The following is a 19,596-nucleotide window of genomic DNA, read 5'->3' on the forward strand; positions in this document are numbered from 1 at the left end:
GCAATAGGTGGGCGGTTGCAGTTTCAGTTGCAGTTGCAGTGAGTTGTTCTCAGTCAGCTCCCCCCCAGCTCGTCCAAATATGGTCACTTCTGGCTCAATAAACACACAAGACTCAAGGCTTCAAAACAGCAGCTCACAAACCAGTGGGTGACGTCATGCTGGGATGCTACTTTGTCTCTTGGTATTACAAGTAGTACAAGTATTACTTGTAGTATTGGTTATTGCTCGGACAGACAACGGCAGTGTGCAAAAAGTCCATGCTGGCTCAGCCTTTGCCATCAGGCAATAACAGAAGTCCAAGCTCATATTCCTGGTAGATAGATTTGCAACATAAATGCCGCACTTTTTTTTTATCCTCAGTACTAAGATTGAGGATAAAATTATTGCCGGAGTAATACGTTTCCAGAGTTGCGAAATCCGGTCTCAGAGTATCAAAAATCACCGTGTAATGTTTTGGCATCGGTCTCAAGGATCTCTTACACGAACTGGATTTCCTGTTTCCTATTTCATCATCTCACAGGTACCTGAAACCACACACTCACGCTGATGTTTGCGTCACTTAAGTGCGGTGCCGTTTTCAGTCCGAATGCTTGTGACTCCCTGTCTGTTGACCTATGATGACATCCCACATTGAAGGTATTGAAGCTGTGGATGTGTAGGTGAGGCTTGGACACAAGGTTGCTAACCCCCACCTCCAACCCCACCCCACCCACGTGGTTGCCTTCACAGACACTCCTATTGAGCTTTGTGTGTAACGTTACATAACCAGGCACAGGAGGGGGAAAAAAAAGCAACTCGCCGTCTCCGTGCACGCCTGCCAACGGGCTTTTGTTTGAACACGTGCTGAAGAGCCGGCTCAGGTTGACTCTCTTTCTCGGCTTAATCCCCCCTGGAAGATGAAAGCCACATGATAAACACAACTCTCTCCTCTCCGTCATCTTATTCACATCTCCTTTTTGCCGTGTTCTCCGTTTCTCCTCACCGGGGCCTTTCTTAACAAGCCCAGTTTCACCCACTTGACTAATCGAGGCCTGTAAACACAACAACAGCTGCGAGAGACAAACTTCTACTCAACTGCATTGTCACACTCCTCGAAAGTGCTTTCTTCTGCTCGACTTTTTCCTCGCTCCGGTAATGGGTGTGTTATGAGCTAATCTGAGCCCCAGCGTGCGTGAGCAAGCCGCCACTGCGCTGAATCCAGGCTTTTAACTGTTGCTGCCTGGCTACTGTGGCAAATACCCAAAAAGCCTCTGCACTGTTTGCCAGCTCTTTTTTTATTTATTTATTTATTTTTTTTTACCCTGAGTCACCTCTTTTGCTTGCTGGAGAGCTGCACTGCAGTAACCCCCCTGCTTGGAGATGCAGAAGAAGGGAGGTGTGGTTTAAGTGCAGCTCAAATAACATGTTGCTCTTTCCCTGAGAGTTTGTTGTTGCAATGAGGCGAGCAGTGTTGTGTGGATTTACAAGCATGAATTGGGTAATCCAGTGGGCATAAAATTACCCCGCTTTATGGAGAACTTTAATACTCGGGCAGACTCTGCCAGACACCGTAAAGCTTCTTCAGAGTCAATTGCAGATGTTTTTAAAGTAACAAGAAAGGTGCCAGTTTCAGGTCAGGGAGAACGCGTATATATATATTTTATTTTTTAATTTTTTTTATATAGAAGTCTTGTTAGAATTGCTGTTATTATTCCAAGAACTGGACCTATAGTGAATAAAGGAAACAGTCTCCTGTCTTTAAGAGTCTTCCTTTGGTGCCAAAATTGTTGATGTCTGAGTGAGATTGTGTTCTACTCGACTTGACTCAGTTTTGGTACCAGGTACTTTTTTCTCATTAATGCAGCCTACAGTCACTCTAGCGACGCTGCATGAAAACGGCCACGACGTCGTCTTCAACAGTGTTTCTTTGTGTCTATAGGACGTCTAAACGTGATAACATGCTTGCAAACAGGAGAGCCGCATCAAGTTTAAAAGCTGATTTTAGTTGGCCGATCACAGGGTTCTCCGTGCTCATTTGAGGAAACAAGGTTAGCGACCCCTGGCCCAACATGCAGCTTGTTGCTGTAAACATACGGGTGGAAAAAAACAAACAATTCATACAAATAAAGACCTATAAGTGGAAAAATATTTTTGAAAGAGTAAAGGGAATTACAAAAATTTGCCTTTGGGAATGTCACATATTCCTTTTGAAAGTAACTACAACTGTCAAATTATTATAGTAGAAGTTTTGTCCCTGAAATGTAGTATACAAAGTATAAAGTTGCTTAACATGGAAACTTTACTTCACATCAGAATGATTCTTGAATAGTATTTTCGTAAATACACTTTGTTCATTTCCACCACCGACCACAAACTTATGGAAAGTAGCCAAAAGCTGCTCAGCCTACAAGAGAGCCCTGAATAACTTGCTATTTTCAATGTGGGAAAACCCAGATTCGAAGTCTGTGAGTCTCGTAAGGCTGCGACCACTCTGTATATAAAGAGCATCTTCTGTTCAAAACACACACTGGAAAAGTCAGATTATTCAGAGGCTAATGTGTGGAGGGACAGGAAAGGAGAAGAAGCCGTTTTAGCTCGAGGCAGAGAGGCGGGGTTGTTTAAAAATCTGTTTATCTTACTCATTGAAATTCTCACTGTAAAACTGGAACATGAATTGTATGGCGAGCAGTCGTATCTTCAATCAATCAGTCCCTGAGAGACAACAGAGACGAGAGGAGCCGCCGATGATTCACGCAAATTTTCCACAATTATGACTCGGCATGAATGTATAACTCTGCTGGAGAATCGGTCTATTAGCCACGGTGTTACGTAAGGATGTCGGTCTGTAGGAATTTTCTTTCCTGTGTGAAGCTGCTGGGAACGATGGCGAGATAAAATCTTCAAGTTTAGGGGTCAAACTGTGTCAGCATGCCTGATTGGATACTAAATCAGAAATATACAAAAGGCTTTTTCTATAAGCATTTCTAACACACACACACACACACACACACAAAATCATTTGTTGTTACCGGAAGTTTATTTGGTTTAAAACAACAGATGATTAGAGGCAATAGAATCATTTAAAGTGGGGACAGTTAAGATGGAAGAATATTTGAGGGTTTGTGATCATCTATAAGCTTCATCTGCGGCTCTTCCTCAGAGAACAGACCTATTTTCCCCGGCGACTGCACAGCGTGTTTCTCTGTAGGATCCCATTAAGTCTGGACCCCCTTTTTGATCTAAGGTCTGTTTGCTTTATTAAAAAGGACACGCACAACAAGCCAACCTTGTTAACCTTGGACTCCTTCAGAGGGGAGAAGGGAAGTATCACCGCGGGAAAAACACATTCACTGCTACAAGTAATTTGATGTTACAGTCAGGCATAAAATTGAATTTTAGTGAAAGAAAATGAGTGTTTTCTTTAAATGAAGCCTGTGAGGATGAGGATTCATGTGAAATGAAGCACAAATATTTGACTTTACCCAAATAAATCCCCCCTGAACAAAGTATAATTAAATTACTAGATTGTAGTTTTTAGGTTTTGCACACGACTAAATGACTTGAAGATGTTGATGTGGACACAAGACATTCGTAGTTGATTAATACTGATTGCTTGTTAGGTTTACTTTGATTTTTTTTTTCTTAAACTGTATTTGGAATTAAATATTTTTTTTTTTTAAAAATATTAGAAATTTTTCGATATTTTTTTTATTCAATTTATTTATATTTGGGTAAACTTTACTTACATATGCACACTTAAACATTGATCACCTGTACAGCACTTCCGACCAATCAATCAGCTTGCTTAAAGTAGAAAGTATGAAAGAAAACATATTATTAGTGCGATAAAACAGAAACATAGTTTTTCAAATTATGAAATATCTAACCTGCAGGCCTCAAGAACTTTGCATCAATCAAATTTATTCCTAATGATTCGCTTTGATATTAGAAGCAGTCTCTTCCAGTATCAAATCATTTTAGAGTTCAATCCACCATAATGAAACAGCTGGTAAAATAGCAGATTATCCACTAAATGCATTTCCAATCTGTTGATAATGCTCAATCTCTATATTTTGTGAATTCCAAAGGTTGATAATTTGAAGATATGACGATATGTGCACAAGGATCAGATATCAGGATATGAAGTCTCAAAACCGCCAAAAATACATTGAACCCCCCCTCTCCCCCCAAGAAAACGTCATGCTTCTTTGTGCATCTGTTGCAGTTGTGGCATCGTGAGTTCGACTCCGGCTCTCGACCTTTGCTGCGTGTCGTCCGTTCTTTCTCTCGTTTGTTCTGTTAAACCAGCCTAACTATCATCAAAGGGTGCGAAAGATTAGATAAATGATAAATCACTGCAATGCTGCAATAACGGTGAAGAACAGTGAACTGCAGCTGCGGTGATAACGGAGATCTGTCGGAGTGTTTCGCGCAGTTTTAACCTCTGACCTCAGAGGAGAGACAAACGCAGGGCTGAGAGGTTGCTGAGGTGTGCTTTGGCCCGGTGGTATTCTTTTCTCTCCCGGGTGGGTCTTTCCTGTTCTCTCCTAACAGTCAGTCCATGATAGTGTTATTGGTTCACATGCTTATCAGATTGCTCCTACTACTCACATTCTCCATGCTAGATTAAAAAGGTGAAGAGCTTTGTATCTCGCCGCTCAATCAAACATAAAAACAAGATCTAATTGTCATCAGCGACTGGCTTTCTGTTTTGTAAACATGCTTTTAGTGCTGTCGGGTTTGTTAGCAGCATGCACATCTTTTACCTCATAAAAGTTGTAAATGCCAGTCGAGAAGCTTTTATCTTCTCGGTCTTAGAGGCCGAGCAGGTTGATTTTATCTGCGGGTATGCAGATAAAATGGCCTTTGAGTGCCCTGACCTTGTTTTTTGTTTTTTCTTTTCTTTCCTCTTGAACACAGGAGTGTTGAGATACATGGGTGTGTGTGTGTTTGAAGGACACAGTCAACTCGCTGACTCCGGCTGCAGGAGAGTTCCTGGGTTTGAGATGCTCTGGTTCAAATAGAGTACGATTGTGATTGGCCCTGAGATTAATAGTCGACTGACTGATCAGTGGAGCGACAGAAAATGGCCTGTTAGAAATGTGGATTGTTAGTTTTGAATTGTTAGTGAGACAAAACAAGATGCTTGAAGGTGTTTATTGGAGGGTTTTTCCACTAATTTCTGACATTTTACAGATTTCATTATTCATCTGTTCATCGCAAAATAATACTTGGTTTCAGTCCCAGGTTGGTAAAATAGTCTGATTTAATAAATCTAACAAATCTCTTTTATCTTCTCTTTCTTCTTTATTTGTTGTGCCCAAAGGATTCAGGTGGCTGTCAGGAGTGGCCACTATTACGGTGTCATTTTGGAGTTTTAGCTGTTACTTAAAATTATAGAAAGATAAATTAGTTGGACGTCATTGAAAGACAACTCTAGGCTTATTATCATCTGTGACTGGAAGTGTTAATTGGTGTGAAAACACGCTTCACGCTGACACATGCAGGCACATGTATATTGTACACAACCCTGCACGTTAACCTTAGCTCGGTCCTGCAGGTAGGGGATCAAGACCTAATTTCTAAGGTTAATGGGTAAAAGCCTTATATAACGAGGCAATTCAGCACTTCACATGCTCATCACGTCCCAGCGAGGGCAGCTTCTTGCTTCTTGGATGCACTTGTGGTTTGCCATGTCTCTCTCCCACCGGCCTTATAAATCTGTGCCTTGTCACAGTGACAATGGGAACGAGGATGGCGTGGCTCCCGTAATCTCGTATCCTTGGTACAGACTGAACCAAGCGGATCATTACCAAGACACCGCATCTACAGGAATCAGACGTTTTCTAATCTGTTCGTGAAGGTCTGACAGTACAGGACTCGGTCAAGGCTTTTCAAAATGGGTCGTATTTTTTGGACCGACTTCCCTGGTGTTTTGGCTCTGTTGTGTGTCCGGTCGCTGTTTGTTTTGCAGCAGCTCTGTATCCATCTGCTCTGCTAACCCGCCTCGCCCTCCTGCATTCCTCTTAGTGGGGAGCTTCAACCGCTGCATGAGAAAATGAATAAGTGAGACGTGACCGAGGGCTGATCCGTCTAATATCTGCCGGTGAGCCCGCGTGACCTTGTGTGTCTTTTGAAATGAGGTCGGACCTTTTTTTGCCCCGAAAGAGTCGAGATGGTGGCTGCAGTTTAATTTAGATAATGTGGGGATGCGAAGGGCATTAATCTGAGAGAAGGACCAGACAAGTTAACGTGATTAAAAAAAAAATCTACTTAATCCGTTATCTGAATGGGGGAACGCGAGGAGTTGCACATTTCCTGTCCCCTGCTTCACTTGTCGCGGCCGGTGCCGTTGTGTTGTGCTTCACGCTGAGCGGACAAACACGCACACGCACACGCACACGCACACGCACACACACACACACACACACACACACACACACACACACACACACACACACACACACACACACACACTATCTGAGACGCTGACCTGATTGTGTGCTGCACGTGACATCCTGGGGCGAGAGAGACTGATATGTGGAGACAGCCCGTATTGCTGGTGGAGGTCAGCAGACGGTCAGTGGCTCAAAGCTTCGACTGACCGGACAGAAGGGCGGAGGAGAGGATCCGTCGAGCAGTCGGAGGTCTTGATGGTGTTGATGTTGACATCAGAAAGGCTGGTTTGTTCTGGCGTTTACTCGTCCGCAAATGTTTGTGCAACAGAAGGGCATTTTACAGGTGATAAAGGAAGATAAGTGAGGATGAATAAAAGGGAAAAGATACGATTTCTATCTTGGCACAAAAAAAAAAAAAAATGAAAGCACATTTTTAAAAGAGGCACTCTGCTGATTTTACATACAAACTTATCTAGCAGTATCCAGCATCTATAAACAGCTGTGTAATATGCTCTGCCGGTCTGGAGGGCGCTGGCAGTGTTTGTAAAAAGAGCTTCAACGGAAATACTTTATTAAAAGCTGCACGTGTGCAAAGTTTGAAAAGAAGTTGACATTTTGGCCGCCGGCATTGATTGTCTAATGCAGTGCTTCTCAATGGGTGGGTCACGACCTTGTGGTGGGTCACATGGCCATTTTGAGAGGGTCGAGGATGTGTTGTGAAAAAAGAAAAGGTGAGGGGAGGTCAACCTTTTTAATTTGAAGTCTACAGAATTTCTGCTGTTGTGCTTTTATTGTGAAAGACAAACGTTTTATTGTGAAGGACAATTGCGTGCGGGAGACGTTTGCTGGCAGCTTGTCATGACAGTAACAGCCTAAATTAACTTAATCACATCAGTAGTTAGCTCTCATTCAAGCTATCGTAAACACGGTTAGGATTACAGAAATCTGACATCTGTTTATCTCATGTTTCTGAGAGTGTATGACGGCACTATTACTGCACTTGCTACACATCTTGTTGGGAAATCAGTTTGAGTAGCTCAAATATTTAAGTAATTTGAGTTGAAACTGGGATTGAGGCCAGATTAGTTAAGAACCAACGCTGCTTCAATTTTTACTGGATTATTACTTCGATTTTGGAGACTTGTTTGTGTCTTATTTGCTTTTACTGGAGCTTTTAACTATATTTTACAGTTGTCACTAAAACATGGGGCTTATGATCACATGACAACTGGTGCTCTATCAACAGGTCAATATTTAAACCCTTATCTCCGTTCGCAGCAATGCACGACCTCTTTTCTCAGGCTGTTCACTGACTCCTGCTCTGATGTTTCAGGTGTTTTCAGACAGATTTGAACTTGTTTGGTGTGTGTCGTTTCAATACTTCTAATATAGCCTATTTAATTTTAGAGCCTACTTGATAGTATCAAAACTAATTTTCACCACTGGGTAATCTGCCATTTCTTTTTCTTAATTAGTTGATTAAAAAAATAAAAAAAAAAAAAAATTACCGAATGAAATGTCAGACATAATGACAAATGATGATGTTAAAAATATTGATGAAGAATGATGTTTCGTTTTTTCGAGTCAATGCACTCGAAGCTCAAAGCAGTTCGTTTATAAAGCTGTTATCAATAAAAGGAGGTTTGTTTTTGAAAAGAAGGAAAAGTCCAAAGGACTCTTCTGGCACAAAAAATAAAAGGCCTCTGCTCAGATGGTTATCTTGTGGTGAAATTAGAAAAACAAGATGTTTATACATGATAAAACAAATCTGGGTTGCAACCCACTCGTCGCGAAACAAACAGCCTTCTCAGGTTAGTTTTTGCTTTTGAAAAAACAGTCATTTCTAAATAAGGTTTAAATAGTCACATTTTCTGACATTTGGCTGTTAAACTGACAGACCTTTTGAAGTCATATTTACAAAATATGTCATCTGAATTGTAAACTTTCAAGTAATGCAAGACTGCAAACGTGTCTGTTTTACTACTTCTATTAATCCAGGAAGAAAAGGTGGCCTGCAAAATTCTGGAAATACATTTTTACATTGCATACAAGTAGCACATGGTCTGATATTTATTATTGTGGTTGTAATATTTAATATTTAGACACAGAAAGCCTGCATCAAGCCTGAAACAGTTGGTATCAGCATCAAATTGCCAGTACAGTGAACCCTCGCTATAACGCGGTTCACCTTTCAAGCATCGTGCATTGAAATCACATTACGACTATATGTAACGTAGATATATTTAATGTCCAGTTCTATCTATTTCAATTGTAAAATAAAGGTTACTACTTCACGGATTTCGCCTATCATGGTTTCTATTTTCCCAAATCCCAAACATCTGTGATCAGGTGACATTATTTTTTTTGGGTAAGAAAAGTATGTGTATATTTTGGGATTTCTTGTATCTTCACAATGCAGCATTTGCAGAGGGTGTGTCTTTTTTTTCAAAGGATCCTCACATCTACATTGCAGAGTTTGTCATGATTTTCTCTACTTCTTGCATTTTCCGCAACATTTCCATCCAAAATCTTTGATCATTTTCCTCTTTGATGCCGCTGAAACCACTGAAAGCAAGAAAGAAGCCTGAGCTGATTTACATACAGCACGCCGGCCTAGCGAGGACGCCTCACATTGCGCGATGCCCATTCCCTGGGTGTAGCCTTCGCTGCTCCAGATCGAGCTATTAAATATGAATGTGGCAGGGCGTGTTAGCTCATCGTGGAGGTGTAGGAAGAAGCTCGGTCGAGGCGAGATGTGGTGAAGACAAAGCTCTTTGTCGCTGTATGTCTGGGACCCACACAGTATCGCACAAAGACTCTCTTTCATTAAAGATCCCTCTGAGGGGAGAATCGCACCGTAAGAGCTGTCGTACTGTAGCTCAGTCCTCTCCTCTGTGTGCCGGCTAATCCCCTCTCCGTCCGCTGCCCCTCCGGCTGACTCATCAGGCACTTTTTTTTTTTTTTTTTTTCCTCCTTTTTGGGATAATTCACTGGCCTTGTGCCACGTGTAAAAAAAAGATCTCTCTCCTCCTGGGGCCTGGCGAGGAAAACTGTTACTACAGACGGTCCGGCCAACGACTGCAATCACGTCGTAGAGAAGATTTGCAGTTTCTGTTTGGCCAGTGTCTCGTATGATAAACAAATTCATGTCTGCACAGAAAAGGAGCATCTTTTACACGGTATAGAAATTCAACAGTTCAACTAACAGATTACAAAATGAGCGTACAGTCGATTCAACTCCTCTTTCAGTAGAAACTGAACATAATCAATCAATCAATCAATCAATCAATCAATCAATCGATCAATCGATCGATCAAATCTTATTGAACATGAAAAAAAACAAATTAACAAACAAAAAAGAAACATCATTTACACGAGGATACAACAGCCAAAAGAAAAGAGTAGAAATGTTGAAGAAAGGTAGGAAGTGAAGTGAAGTGCTGTTATTTGCATAGCTGTTTGTTTATTATTTGACTGCATTAGTTTTTCCGTTTCCAAGTAGAATCGTGTCCTTCACACTGTAAAACTGCTTTGAAGAAGAGGTGACTGCTGCAAACCGAAGACCTTGCTAGTCTTTTGTAAACTTTGTTATCCTTCTTTTCCGTCTGCATTTTGTTCCACTGCACTAAAAATAGAAACCACTATTGAAAGAGATTAAAGGATCATTTCGTGCAACTTCTCCTCCTCATTTCCTGTCAGACCTCTTATTGTCATATCTATAATAAATACTTTAAATTCCTGAAGTGCTGTAAAAAAGCAATCCTACACTCTTGTGGTGTTTGATTAGGAGTGACACGTTTGCACTTTGACCAATACCCACAAAAACAGTGGATTGTGGGTAATCTGCTGTGCTGATTAATACAGATGAAATAGGATTCGACAGAAACTGAAGATGTCAATCGTAGTGTGTGATGAGATTTGTTTTTCTGGAGATTTACTGTTGATTATTTTTTTTAAAGTTTTTGTAGATTACTTTGCATCTTTAGAATCGCTATGATTTTTGAGTTTAGATGGAAGCCACATAAAGTAATACATTTTTTTTTAAATCAACAAAGGGAGTATCATCCCAAAAACATCATCATGTGAAGTGTACAGGAATAAATTGTGTGGTAATGTAATAGCAGCCTTCCAGATCCAGTTTTACCCAGCTCAGATGTAGATACAACAAACATCAGAATAGTAGTCTGTGTTGTTTTGACACACGATTCCTAAATCCCTTTCCACACCCTGGACCCACCTCCCTTCCAGCAGCCAATCAGAGCCCAGCATGTAGGTGCTGTTTATGAGTCTCACACTATTGACCAAGCAACAGACCCTGCTAAAACCCCTGGGACGGAGACGCTGGGACAGGGGACCGAGTGTTTCGCAACATTTAGAGAAAAATAAACAACAGCCAAGCCTCGATGCCAGAGGGACGCTAACATGTCTCCCTCTTGACAGCTACATCGAAGCGAAGGAATTCCCTTCGCTGCCAGCAAGTCAGAGCTATTGTGTTCCAGCTCTGTCATGGCAGTAATCAGATTATCATCTCTCGCTGAGTGGGAGCAGTGAGATTATAGGTCATGTCTCATCTGGGGCCCACCTCGTCTCCAAAGAAAAAAAAACAAAACCCTGCAGAGAGTGCTGCAGCTGCTCTGTTGGTTGAGCAATAAGCAAAATATTGTGGCCAAATTTTTTTTTTTTTCCAAATATCTGGAAAATAGGATGTCAAAACATAAGGATATGAATATTTGTGGCAGCGCCGTGTGCTCCGATTGCTGTTTTTGTAGTCGACTTGTTCGGTTCGGTTCGCAGACCTTCTCCTGTGTGAGCCGGATACAGAACGCCGTTTTTGACTCCATTCATCGTCGAGTCAAAGACGATGAAGTCATGAAGTGTGGCACAAGTGGAGCTCTGTGGAATATATCAATGGTTTGCATTTAGCGGTAATAAGCAATCATTTAGGTGGAGAGAGCAGTCTAAATAATAGTTGTTCAGTTTGGTCACCCCGTCATCAGGCTTGGCGGCGGTTTGTCAGCTGCTCTGAGACGCCAAGCTGACATTTAAAGACGACAGACATGTTTATGATGATGATAGAGAAGTGCCAGGTGTGCTTGCTCATTTTCTAAATGTCTGAAACGTTTAAAACATCCCAGTTTATACGTTTTCCGCGAGAGATGAGAAGAAACAGCCTCAGACCAAATGTGGACAAGGGAATTGTATTAAAAAATTATTTTTTAAAAAAAACAGGAAACTGCAGCTTTCAGCAACCAAGAGAGTGCAGATCTACTAAACAGCTAGTGATGCAGATGCAAGGTACACTTTTGAAGTCATTACATTCACTGAAATTAAACTGTATGTGCAATAAGGACACGTGAAATAAATAAATACACAAGTTCATCCTGTAAAATGACAAAGACAGATGCAAGGCCAGTCATGCTGGTAATGATGTCCTGAAGGCAGCAGTGAGAAATCACTACCAGATGTGGTCTTGTAGATTCTTATTGATTTACCTCATGATTTGAGATGTCTCTCTTGTTTCACACCAATAAGCTTCGAGCAGGTCGCAGCTTCACTCTTCAGACTCTTTCCGTCCTTCACATTCTCTTTTATTCGCTGCAGAGCCAGCAAATAAAAGTAAAGGTCAACAGACTCTCAAATAAACATGGTTACGATGACTGAATAATAACTGAACTCACCGACGCGTGTTGTGTTTGCATTCGACTTGTGTGAGTGAAAGAGTGCCTCGAAAGAGGTGGCGGAGTCAATGTTCCCATCGTGTGTAACACTCTCTGCGGCGGTATGTCTAAGGTCGATACTTACTTATTTAGTTTTGTTATATTAAGCTGACAAAAAAAGTGTCACAACAAAAGCAAGAAGAGCACAGACACGGCAATGTTTGGAGTAATGCAAGCAGAGCCTCTAGCAGCATGTATGTATTGGATTTCAAGAAAAGATAATAATAATAACTTTATTTATATAGCGCTTTTAAAAACAGAGTTTACAAAGTGCTCTACAGAGAAGCAAAGCATAGTCGTACATAACGTCAATACCGGTAAGCATTTAAGAAAACAGGAGGCAAAAAAAGACCATACCATAAAGGTAATGAACACAACAAAACCAAACAAATAACCAAAACGAGCAAATGGAATAGACAACAAACAAATACATAAATGAATAAAATAAACAGGGGAACAAAAGAACTGCATAAAAGGACGACATCACTTAAAAGCAATTCTATAAAAATGGGTTTTAAGAAGTGATTTAAAAGAAGGTGATGATTCTGCGAGCCTTGTCTCCTCAGGTAGGTCGTTCCAAAGTCGAGGGGTTCTAATGACAAAAGCAAGATGAGTTCACAAAAGATGTAGTGGGCAAAATGAAATAAAAAAATTGAAAAAAACTTGTTTTGCGAGTATTTCATCGTGCTTACTTTCTACTTTCTCTTAGCATTGGGCCTCAGATGTAAAGTATTGCAGATTGCCTCGTGTTTAAAAAAAAAACCCCACTTCAATGTCAAACTTCAGTATTGCGTTAAAGAACACAAAGCTCAAGGTAATTCCAGCATAAAAGCCTTTAAAGATATATGTTCTGTTGTCGGTACCAGTCTGCACCCGGAACTACAGTTATAGCTTTTTGATCCTTTTAAAGAAAAACTCAAGAGGTCAGGGTCGTGGAGCTGCTAAAGACGTGTGGAAAAACGCTCCTCCGAAAGAGCCTGTCGTCATGGCAGCAGCTCTGTCAGGCCGTACTTATTCTGAATGCTATAATGACGTGAGCCAATCAGCGTGGCAGCGCTTACAAACCTCCAAAGTCCAGTTATGTGCAGGATTGGATGCAAAACCCGGGGATCACCAGAGCTGCTAGTACTTCTCTTGGCACCATGAATGTCTGCAACAAATGTCATTACTGTAGATGCAGAGATATTTCAGTCTGGGCTCATAATGTGGCTAAAAACTGATAAAAAAAAAAAACCAATAAAAAAAACAAAACAATCGTGAAACTCTTGTAGCATCATTCTCCTCCGGAAATGAAGCTGCTTGATTTGTAGGCAGATACAAATTCCCCTCAATTTTGGCGAGATGCAGGTTTAGTGGGAATTGTGGGTCTTGCATCATGTTTTCACATTTACAGCAGTGGACTGTGATGCCAGTCCAGCCTCTCTGCTCACCGCACCACCGCCGCCGCCGCTGCATTAGTGTAGCAGCAGGCTCCGTCCAGTCCTCCCAGCTGAGGCAGCAATATCCTGTGATGAACAGTCTTTTAGCTCTTGGCCTCTCTCATGCAGCGATAGCGCCCCGGGCCTTCGGCATCTGCCAGATTATAGACCCATCCGCTGCCTCTTCACCGCTTCAATTGTTTTGTTTGTTTTCTCTTTGCTGTTCCTGGAGCTTCGCCGCCACCTCCTACATCTTGTGGCGTGTGTCTCATCTGTTTAAATCCTTATTCTACAATCCTCTCACTTCTCCCTTTTCTGGCTCATGCTAATCCATCTCTTCCCTTTTTACACAAGCGGCTGCTCGTCCCTCTCGCTGCCCCCTCTACTGTTCATCTTCATGCAATAGCCCGGCTGGAGAAATTGAACACAGCCTCAGTGCAGTGAATTATCTCCCATCTGTCTGCACCGATGCCCTCTCATGCATTAATGGATGGGAAACTGAATTTGCTTACATTTCAATAAGACATCATGTCATGTAGACAGTTCTTTTTAACCCAGATTCAACTTTTTATCAACGGAGCTGCCCGTGTCATGTTTCTGTCAACGTATTAGTCGGGGCTTTTAGGAGGTATTATAGCCACAGCAGGCTCGTCATTTCAAGCGTGCTGCTTTGTTTTTGAGTATTTTAGAGGGCTTAATAATTATCTGCTGCTCTTTATTTTTTATTTGTAAGAGCTTTACAGCACAATCAACTCGTGTTTATGGGCACCAGCATGATCTCATGTATTTGGCCTTAATCCGACTGTCTAGTTGCTGGTTTATGTGTACATTATACCTGAACACTGAGGGCAGTATCGGCACCTCAATTATACTGTCACAAGAAATTCTACTGTTTTTACTTCTGTATTTTAGCTGCAGAATTTGTATTTGACCTTGTTTTACTTAAAACATCTAGAACAAATATTTGTATATTAACAACAGCTCAAATAAATATATGTATGTAAAAAGCGGTTGAACATTGTTGTAAATTATCGCCTGACTTTTAAGTTTCTTTCAACTCCAAAAAGCTTTTTTATTTTTATTTTCAGCAAACACTTTATTACCAAACAGCAGATAAACAAAGTTGGTGAACATTTAGCTGTAAAGAAACAAGACATTTTTCTCAGGAGTTGGTGGAGAGCAAAACAGAGCTGAAAAAAGATTGAATATCAGACTTGCATTCATTAGATGGACAAAAGGACTGCTGAATGCTAATGTTGCTTCATGTCTCCAGGATGAATAAAAAGGCAACAGTTTGTTATATATAAATTTTTGTTCTACAACTTTACAAGTTTACAGTTGTAGTTGTATTTACAGCTTGTTTCTTCTGCTTTATGTGGCAATTAATCAGTATCGGTTGTCATACTAGCATCATGATAAGTCCCGTATCTGTTTGTGTTTGCCCGCTGCAGGTCAGCCAAGGAAATGTCCCAGGTGTGGAAAGTGCCTCTCTGGCTATGGACACAGAGGAAGGAGTGGAGGTGGTGTGGAACGAAGTGCTCTTCTCCGACAAAAAGGTCTTCAAAGCACAGGAGGTACCGTATTAGTTTTTCTTACATACCTTTATCTTATTTAATATCTTTAGTTTATTGTTTAAAAAAAGGCCTGCAGCCAATGATTCAAATTTTTTTTAAATGCATTTTTAAGCAAAATAACTACTTGGAAATGGGCAACACAATCTTTGGACAGGACAATTTGTAAATGTTTTCCATTATTTTGCATATTGATTGTATCTTAGTCTTAATATAAGGGCCACTTCCTCCATGCTGTTATTTCAGTCCTGTCATTTCAGGGTTTGTGTGTCTGTATGACAGTTTCATTGACAGCAGTGAAATGTGTTTTACTCCGCTATTCATCCTGTGACACGTTTATCCGAGATTTTATGAGGTGTTATGTAACAAAGTGCGATTCGGCTTCTAATCCACAGCCGCTAAAAATAGATTTGTTCTTATTTAGAGGCACAAAATATCATCTTATGTTCTTTTAACAGAAATTAGTATTAACCCCCGGCAATTATTATGATAACTGAGCAAAGCTTTGCGCTGATAGACCAAGACATTTTCAAAAATTTTAACCAAACACATAAGCACTTCATTAATTATCTAAAGGGTGCCTGATTGATTTGCCGACCAGCTTTATTGGTAAAAACCTGCTGATTTGGCCCCTGATGTAATGTGAAAAACTGAACCCCCTCTGATGGCTGTTGTCCAGGAGAAGATCAAGGAGATGTTTGAGAACCTGATGCAGGTCGAGCACCCCAACATTGTCAAGTTCCACAAGTACTGGCTCGACATGAAGGAGAGCCAAGCTCGTGTAAGATTTCTTTCTCATTCTTTCTATCTCCATCTGCCCTCTTTTTTTTTTTTTTTTTTTTTAAATTTAATAACACACATGGTTGTGAATTAATGGTTTTTTGTTTTTTTCTCTTCTCCATCAGGTTATATTCATCACTGAATATATGTCGTCAGGCAGCCTCAAGCAATTCCTAAAGAAGACGAAGAAGAACCACAAGACCATGAATGTGAAGGTCAGTATTTTTACTCTGGTCACATACTAGAAAGGAGGATTTGCTCCGTCTGTCTGGTTGCGGTGCCACAGTGTACTGCAGTCTGATCACTGTTCAGATTCATATTTTCAAGAGGGATTAGAGATTATGTAACGGGACACCCTGGTGGCTCAGTCTGCTCAGACATGTATAACATTGTGGATTTGAAAGTCTCTCATAATTTATACAGCATCTCTTTTTTCCACCTCCGCATTGCTGTGTGCATATTTGATCATTCAAAAGCATAAATAACAAAAAAAAAGGGCTATAAATGTGACATATTTTATATTTAAATATATAGTCCTGAGAATAAAGTAAAAACTGTTTTTTAGTGTCTTACATGACAGTATGACTTTATATATCAGGAGATATATCTGTTCATGCTGCTTCTGTTGCTCTTCATTTCAGGCCTGGAAGAGATGGTGCACCCAGATTCTCTCTGCACTCAGGTACTGATTAATTTCCTCCCCCAGGAGTTTAACACCAGAGAAGCCTGTTTTATCACAACCAGAACGATAATAAGAGTGTTTATTTGTTCACCGGCAGTTATCTTCACTCCTGTGATCCACCAATAATCCATGGCAACCTGACCTGTGACACCATCTTCATCCAGCACAACGGCCTCATCAAGATTGGCTCAGGTCTGCTCCCAGCAGGGCTCTTTATGTTACTACAACTAGTCCTGGCCTTTACTGTTAGGTCACTGTGTACATTACTGGATTTACCTTAATGTCTGTGATGCAGCTTTACAAAGCAGAATAAAAAAAATCTCAATTGTGCTTAATTTTCGTTCCACAGTCTGGCATCGGCTATTTGTTAATGGTAAGAAATAGATTATTTTGTTTTGGTAATATTTTTATTGGTGTCATATCTGTTGATCAGTTTATTCTACATCTAACAGATCTGTATGCTCGTCTGTGTTCTCTCACCAGTGTTCCCAGATGCCAGCGTCCACGGTAAAGGGAGGCAAACCCGCGACGAGCAGAGGAATCTTCATTTTTTTGCTCCAGAATATGGAGGTGAGTAACTTTCTGTGGCTTAATTTCCATCTATTCTACTTTTATTGAATGTTTGAGCACAAAATTACAATACAGTCATTACCTTTGTGGTTTTAATGGAGCTCAAAACCTCATAAAAACTGGTGAAACCATCAGACACGCAGACTTTTTGCACCTGTGGTACCATGTCCCCCTTTTCTATTGAAGTTAATAAAAAAAAAAAAAAAATCCTGTTTTTGTAGCTCTGAGAAAAGACAAGTTTCTAGAAGCATTTTGTGCAGCAAAACTTAAATCGGCAGTTCTCGCAGCCAAAAGCAGCAAACCGAGGCTGTCATCAGATAGCTGTGGGAATTTTGGGGCCTACCGACTGTAATTTTAGGAGATAATGGGGTAAATGTTGGAATTATTGGAGCCACAGTGAAATCGATAAGCCACAAATCATTTGTATCATTACAGACAAATTATTTGGAGACATTTAGTGGATCATTTGTACTGATGTTAGAGCTGTAAAATATGCCAGGGCCACTGAACCTGCCTTAAGTCTGATTCATTATTTTCCGCAATGAGGCTCAGCTCTTCCTCTATATCCTCATTTCACTCTCCTCTTCTGTGTCTCCTTTTTCATTCCCAGCTGGCGAAGATGATTACGCCATAGACATTTTCTCCTTTGGCATCTGTGCTCTGGAGGTGAGAGAAACAGATCCGGCAGATTTTCATCTCTCTCTGTTTGTGACTGTGTGAATTAACAGATTATAAATGTTCCCCCTAGATGGCAGTGCTGGAGATTCAGGCCAATGGAGATACTGCTGTGTCCAAGGAGGCCATAATCAATGCAGGTCAATCTCTGGAAGACCCTCTCATGAGGGTGAGTTTCAGAAATACTTCATGTCCTAAATATAACCCAGTGCAACCAAGGAAACATGGAGCTAAAGACAAGCTGCCACACCCTACTCCATTAACACTCGCCCACACACACACACACACACACACACACACACACACACACACACACACACACACACACACACACACACACACACACACACACACACACACACACACACACACACACACACACACACACACACACACACCACCGTGCTCCTTGGCTTGTTTCAGACCACATGCTGGGACTTTGTGCAGTTTTAGAGGACACGTGTCAGAAAAACATGCCAGGAATCAAATGCAGAGCACGTTGATGTACATTTGTGTTGTTATGTGTTGAACCGTGTGTCCGCGTTGCTTTCTGCAGGAGTTCACGCAGTCGTGTTTGCGTCACGAAGCCAAGCTTCGTCCGACCGCTCACGACCTTCTGTTCCACCGAGTCTTGTTCGAGGTCCACTCCCTCAAGCTGCTCGCCGCCCACTGCCTCATCAACAACCAGTGTGAGTTTCTCACCGCCGCATGCCAAGTAAATCACTCGTTCCCTCCTTTAACGCTCATCGTAATGGTGCAAGCAAATTTCTGACCTTAAATTGATGTTACATGACAGTAAGTTGGAGGTTTTAAACCGTAGTAAGCAAAGAAGGTCTCCTTAATACTTAAACCATGTATTTATCACATTTCTTCTCTGCTGCAATGACAGTCTCGTTTAGTTATTTAATTTTCTAATTAAAGTCCAAAATCTGGAAAAGATTGTGAAATGAAAATACAATTGTTGTTTTCATTACATTTTCTCATACACTTTGCACAAATTGCTGCTTTTGCATGTGTGTATGCGTGTATGACATCAGTTTTTTTTTTAACGCCCAAACTTGTGTTGCATCCACAGACTTGCTTCCAGAGAACTGCGTGGAAGAGAAAACCAAGTCGTTCGACCCCAACGCTGTCATGGCAGAGATTAAACATGATGACAGACAGGGAGTTCAGCTCAAGTAAAATCCAATAACCGCCTTGTATTTTAAGCTTTCTGTGAATATAATGTAACCTTTGAGGCACAAAACTCACTGTGCTCTTTTGTCTCTCTGTCTCATAGGTATTCCCACGTATCCCCTTTGGAGCTTGACAAGTTTCTGGAAGATGTCAAGTAAGTGGAACCGCAGTATATTCCTTGTTCTTTATCAGTAGTTTGGGATTTCAGCGTGAGTCTTAATATTTCCTCTCTTCAGGAATGGGATTTACCCGCTGATGAACTTTGCCTCATCGCGACCTCACCCCGTCCCTCGAGCCCTGTCCTTGTCTCAGGAGCAGGTGGAGACAGTGAAGACGCCGACTCCTGAACCCCAGGAGACGGAGACGAGGAAGGTTAGCCTCTTCGATATCACCAAAACCGCAATGTTAGATCCACAGTCTAGCTGCCTACTCAGCAAATATGCGCACATTGTCCTATTTTGGTACAAAACCAGTGACACAAGTTAAGAAAATGAAAAATGATGATGCTGCAGTGTTTAAAGTGTCAATGGAGGAGGACTCTGGGAATATAATGCGCCACCTCAGTTGTTCACGCATGGAAAACCACTCGTATGGGTTGTAACTGCATTATTTAGGCGCTGCTGCTGTACA

At 41.2% G+C, this 19,596-nt stretch overlaps 1 protein-coding gene across 1 annotated transcript in view; it reads left to right on the forward strand.

Moving 5' to 3' along the window:
• Nucleotides 1-19,596, forward strand: part of nrbp2b (nuclear receptor binding protein 2b) — a 40,793-nt gene that overhangs the window by 17,605 nt on the left and 3,592 nt on the right. The window contains exons 2-14 of the mRNA XM_069696384.1: nt 14,964-15,086; nt 15,763-15,864; nt 15,989-16,078; nt 16,505-16,545; nt 16,643-16,737; nt 16,895-16,918; nt 17,029-17,115; nt 17,726-17,781; nt 17,864-17,959; nt 18,347-18,479; nt 18,866-18,968; nt 19,070-19,120; nt 19,203-19,338. Coding sequence (XP_069552485.1) covers nt 14,964-15,086; nt 15,763-15,864; nt 15,989-16,078; nt 16,505-16,545; nt 16,643-16,737; nt 16,895-16,918; nt 17,029-17,115; nt 17,726-17,781; nt 17,864-17,959; nt 18,347-18,479; nt 18,866-18,968; nt 19,070-19,120; nt 19,203-19,338 — 1,137 coding nt within the window. The remainder of the gene's footprint in view (nt 1-14,963; nt 15,087-15,762; nt 15,865-15,988; nt 16,079-16,504; nt 16,546-16,642; nt 16,738-16,894; nt 16,919-17,028; nt 17,116-17,725; nt 17,782-17,863; nt 17,960-18,346; nt 18,480-18,865; nt 18,969-19,069; nt 19,121-19,202; nt 19,339-19,596) is intronic.

The sequence above is a fragment of the Brachyistius frenatus genome, unplaced genomic scaffold, assembly GCF_029030835.1.
Source record: "Brachyistius frenatus isolate BFR_SWC_R1_liver_20210118 unplaced genomic scaffold, ASM2903083v1 Contig_21, whole genome shotgun sequence".
NCBI classification, from domain to species: domain Eukaryota; kingdom Metazoa; phylum Chordata; class Actinopteri; family Embiotocidae; genus Brachyistius; species Brachyistius frenatus.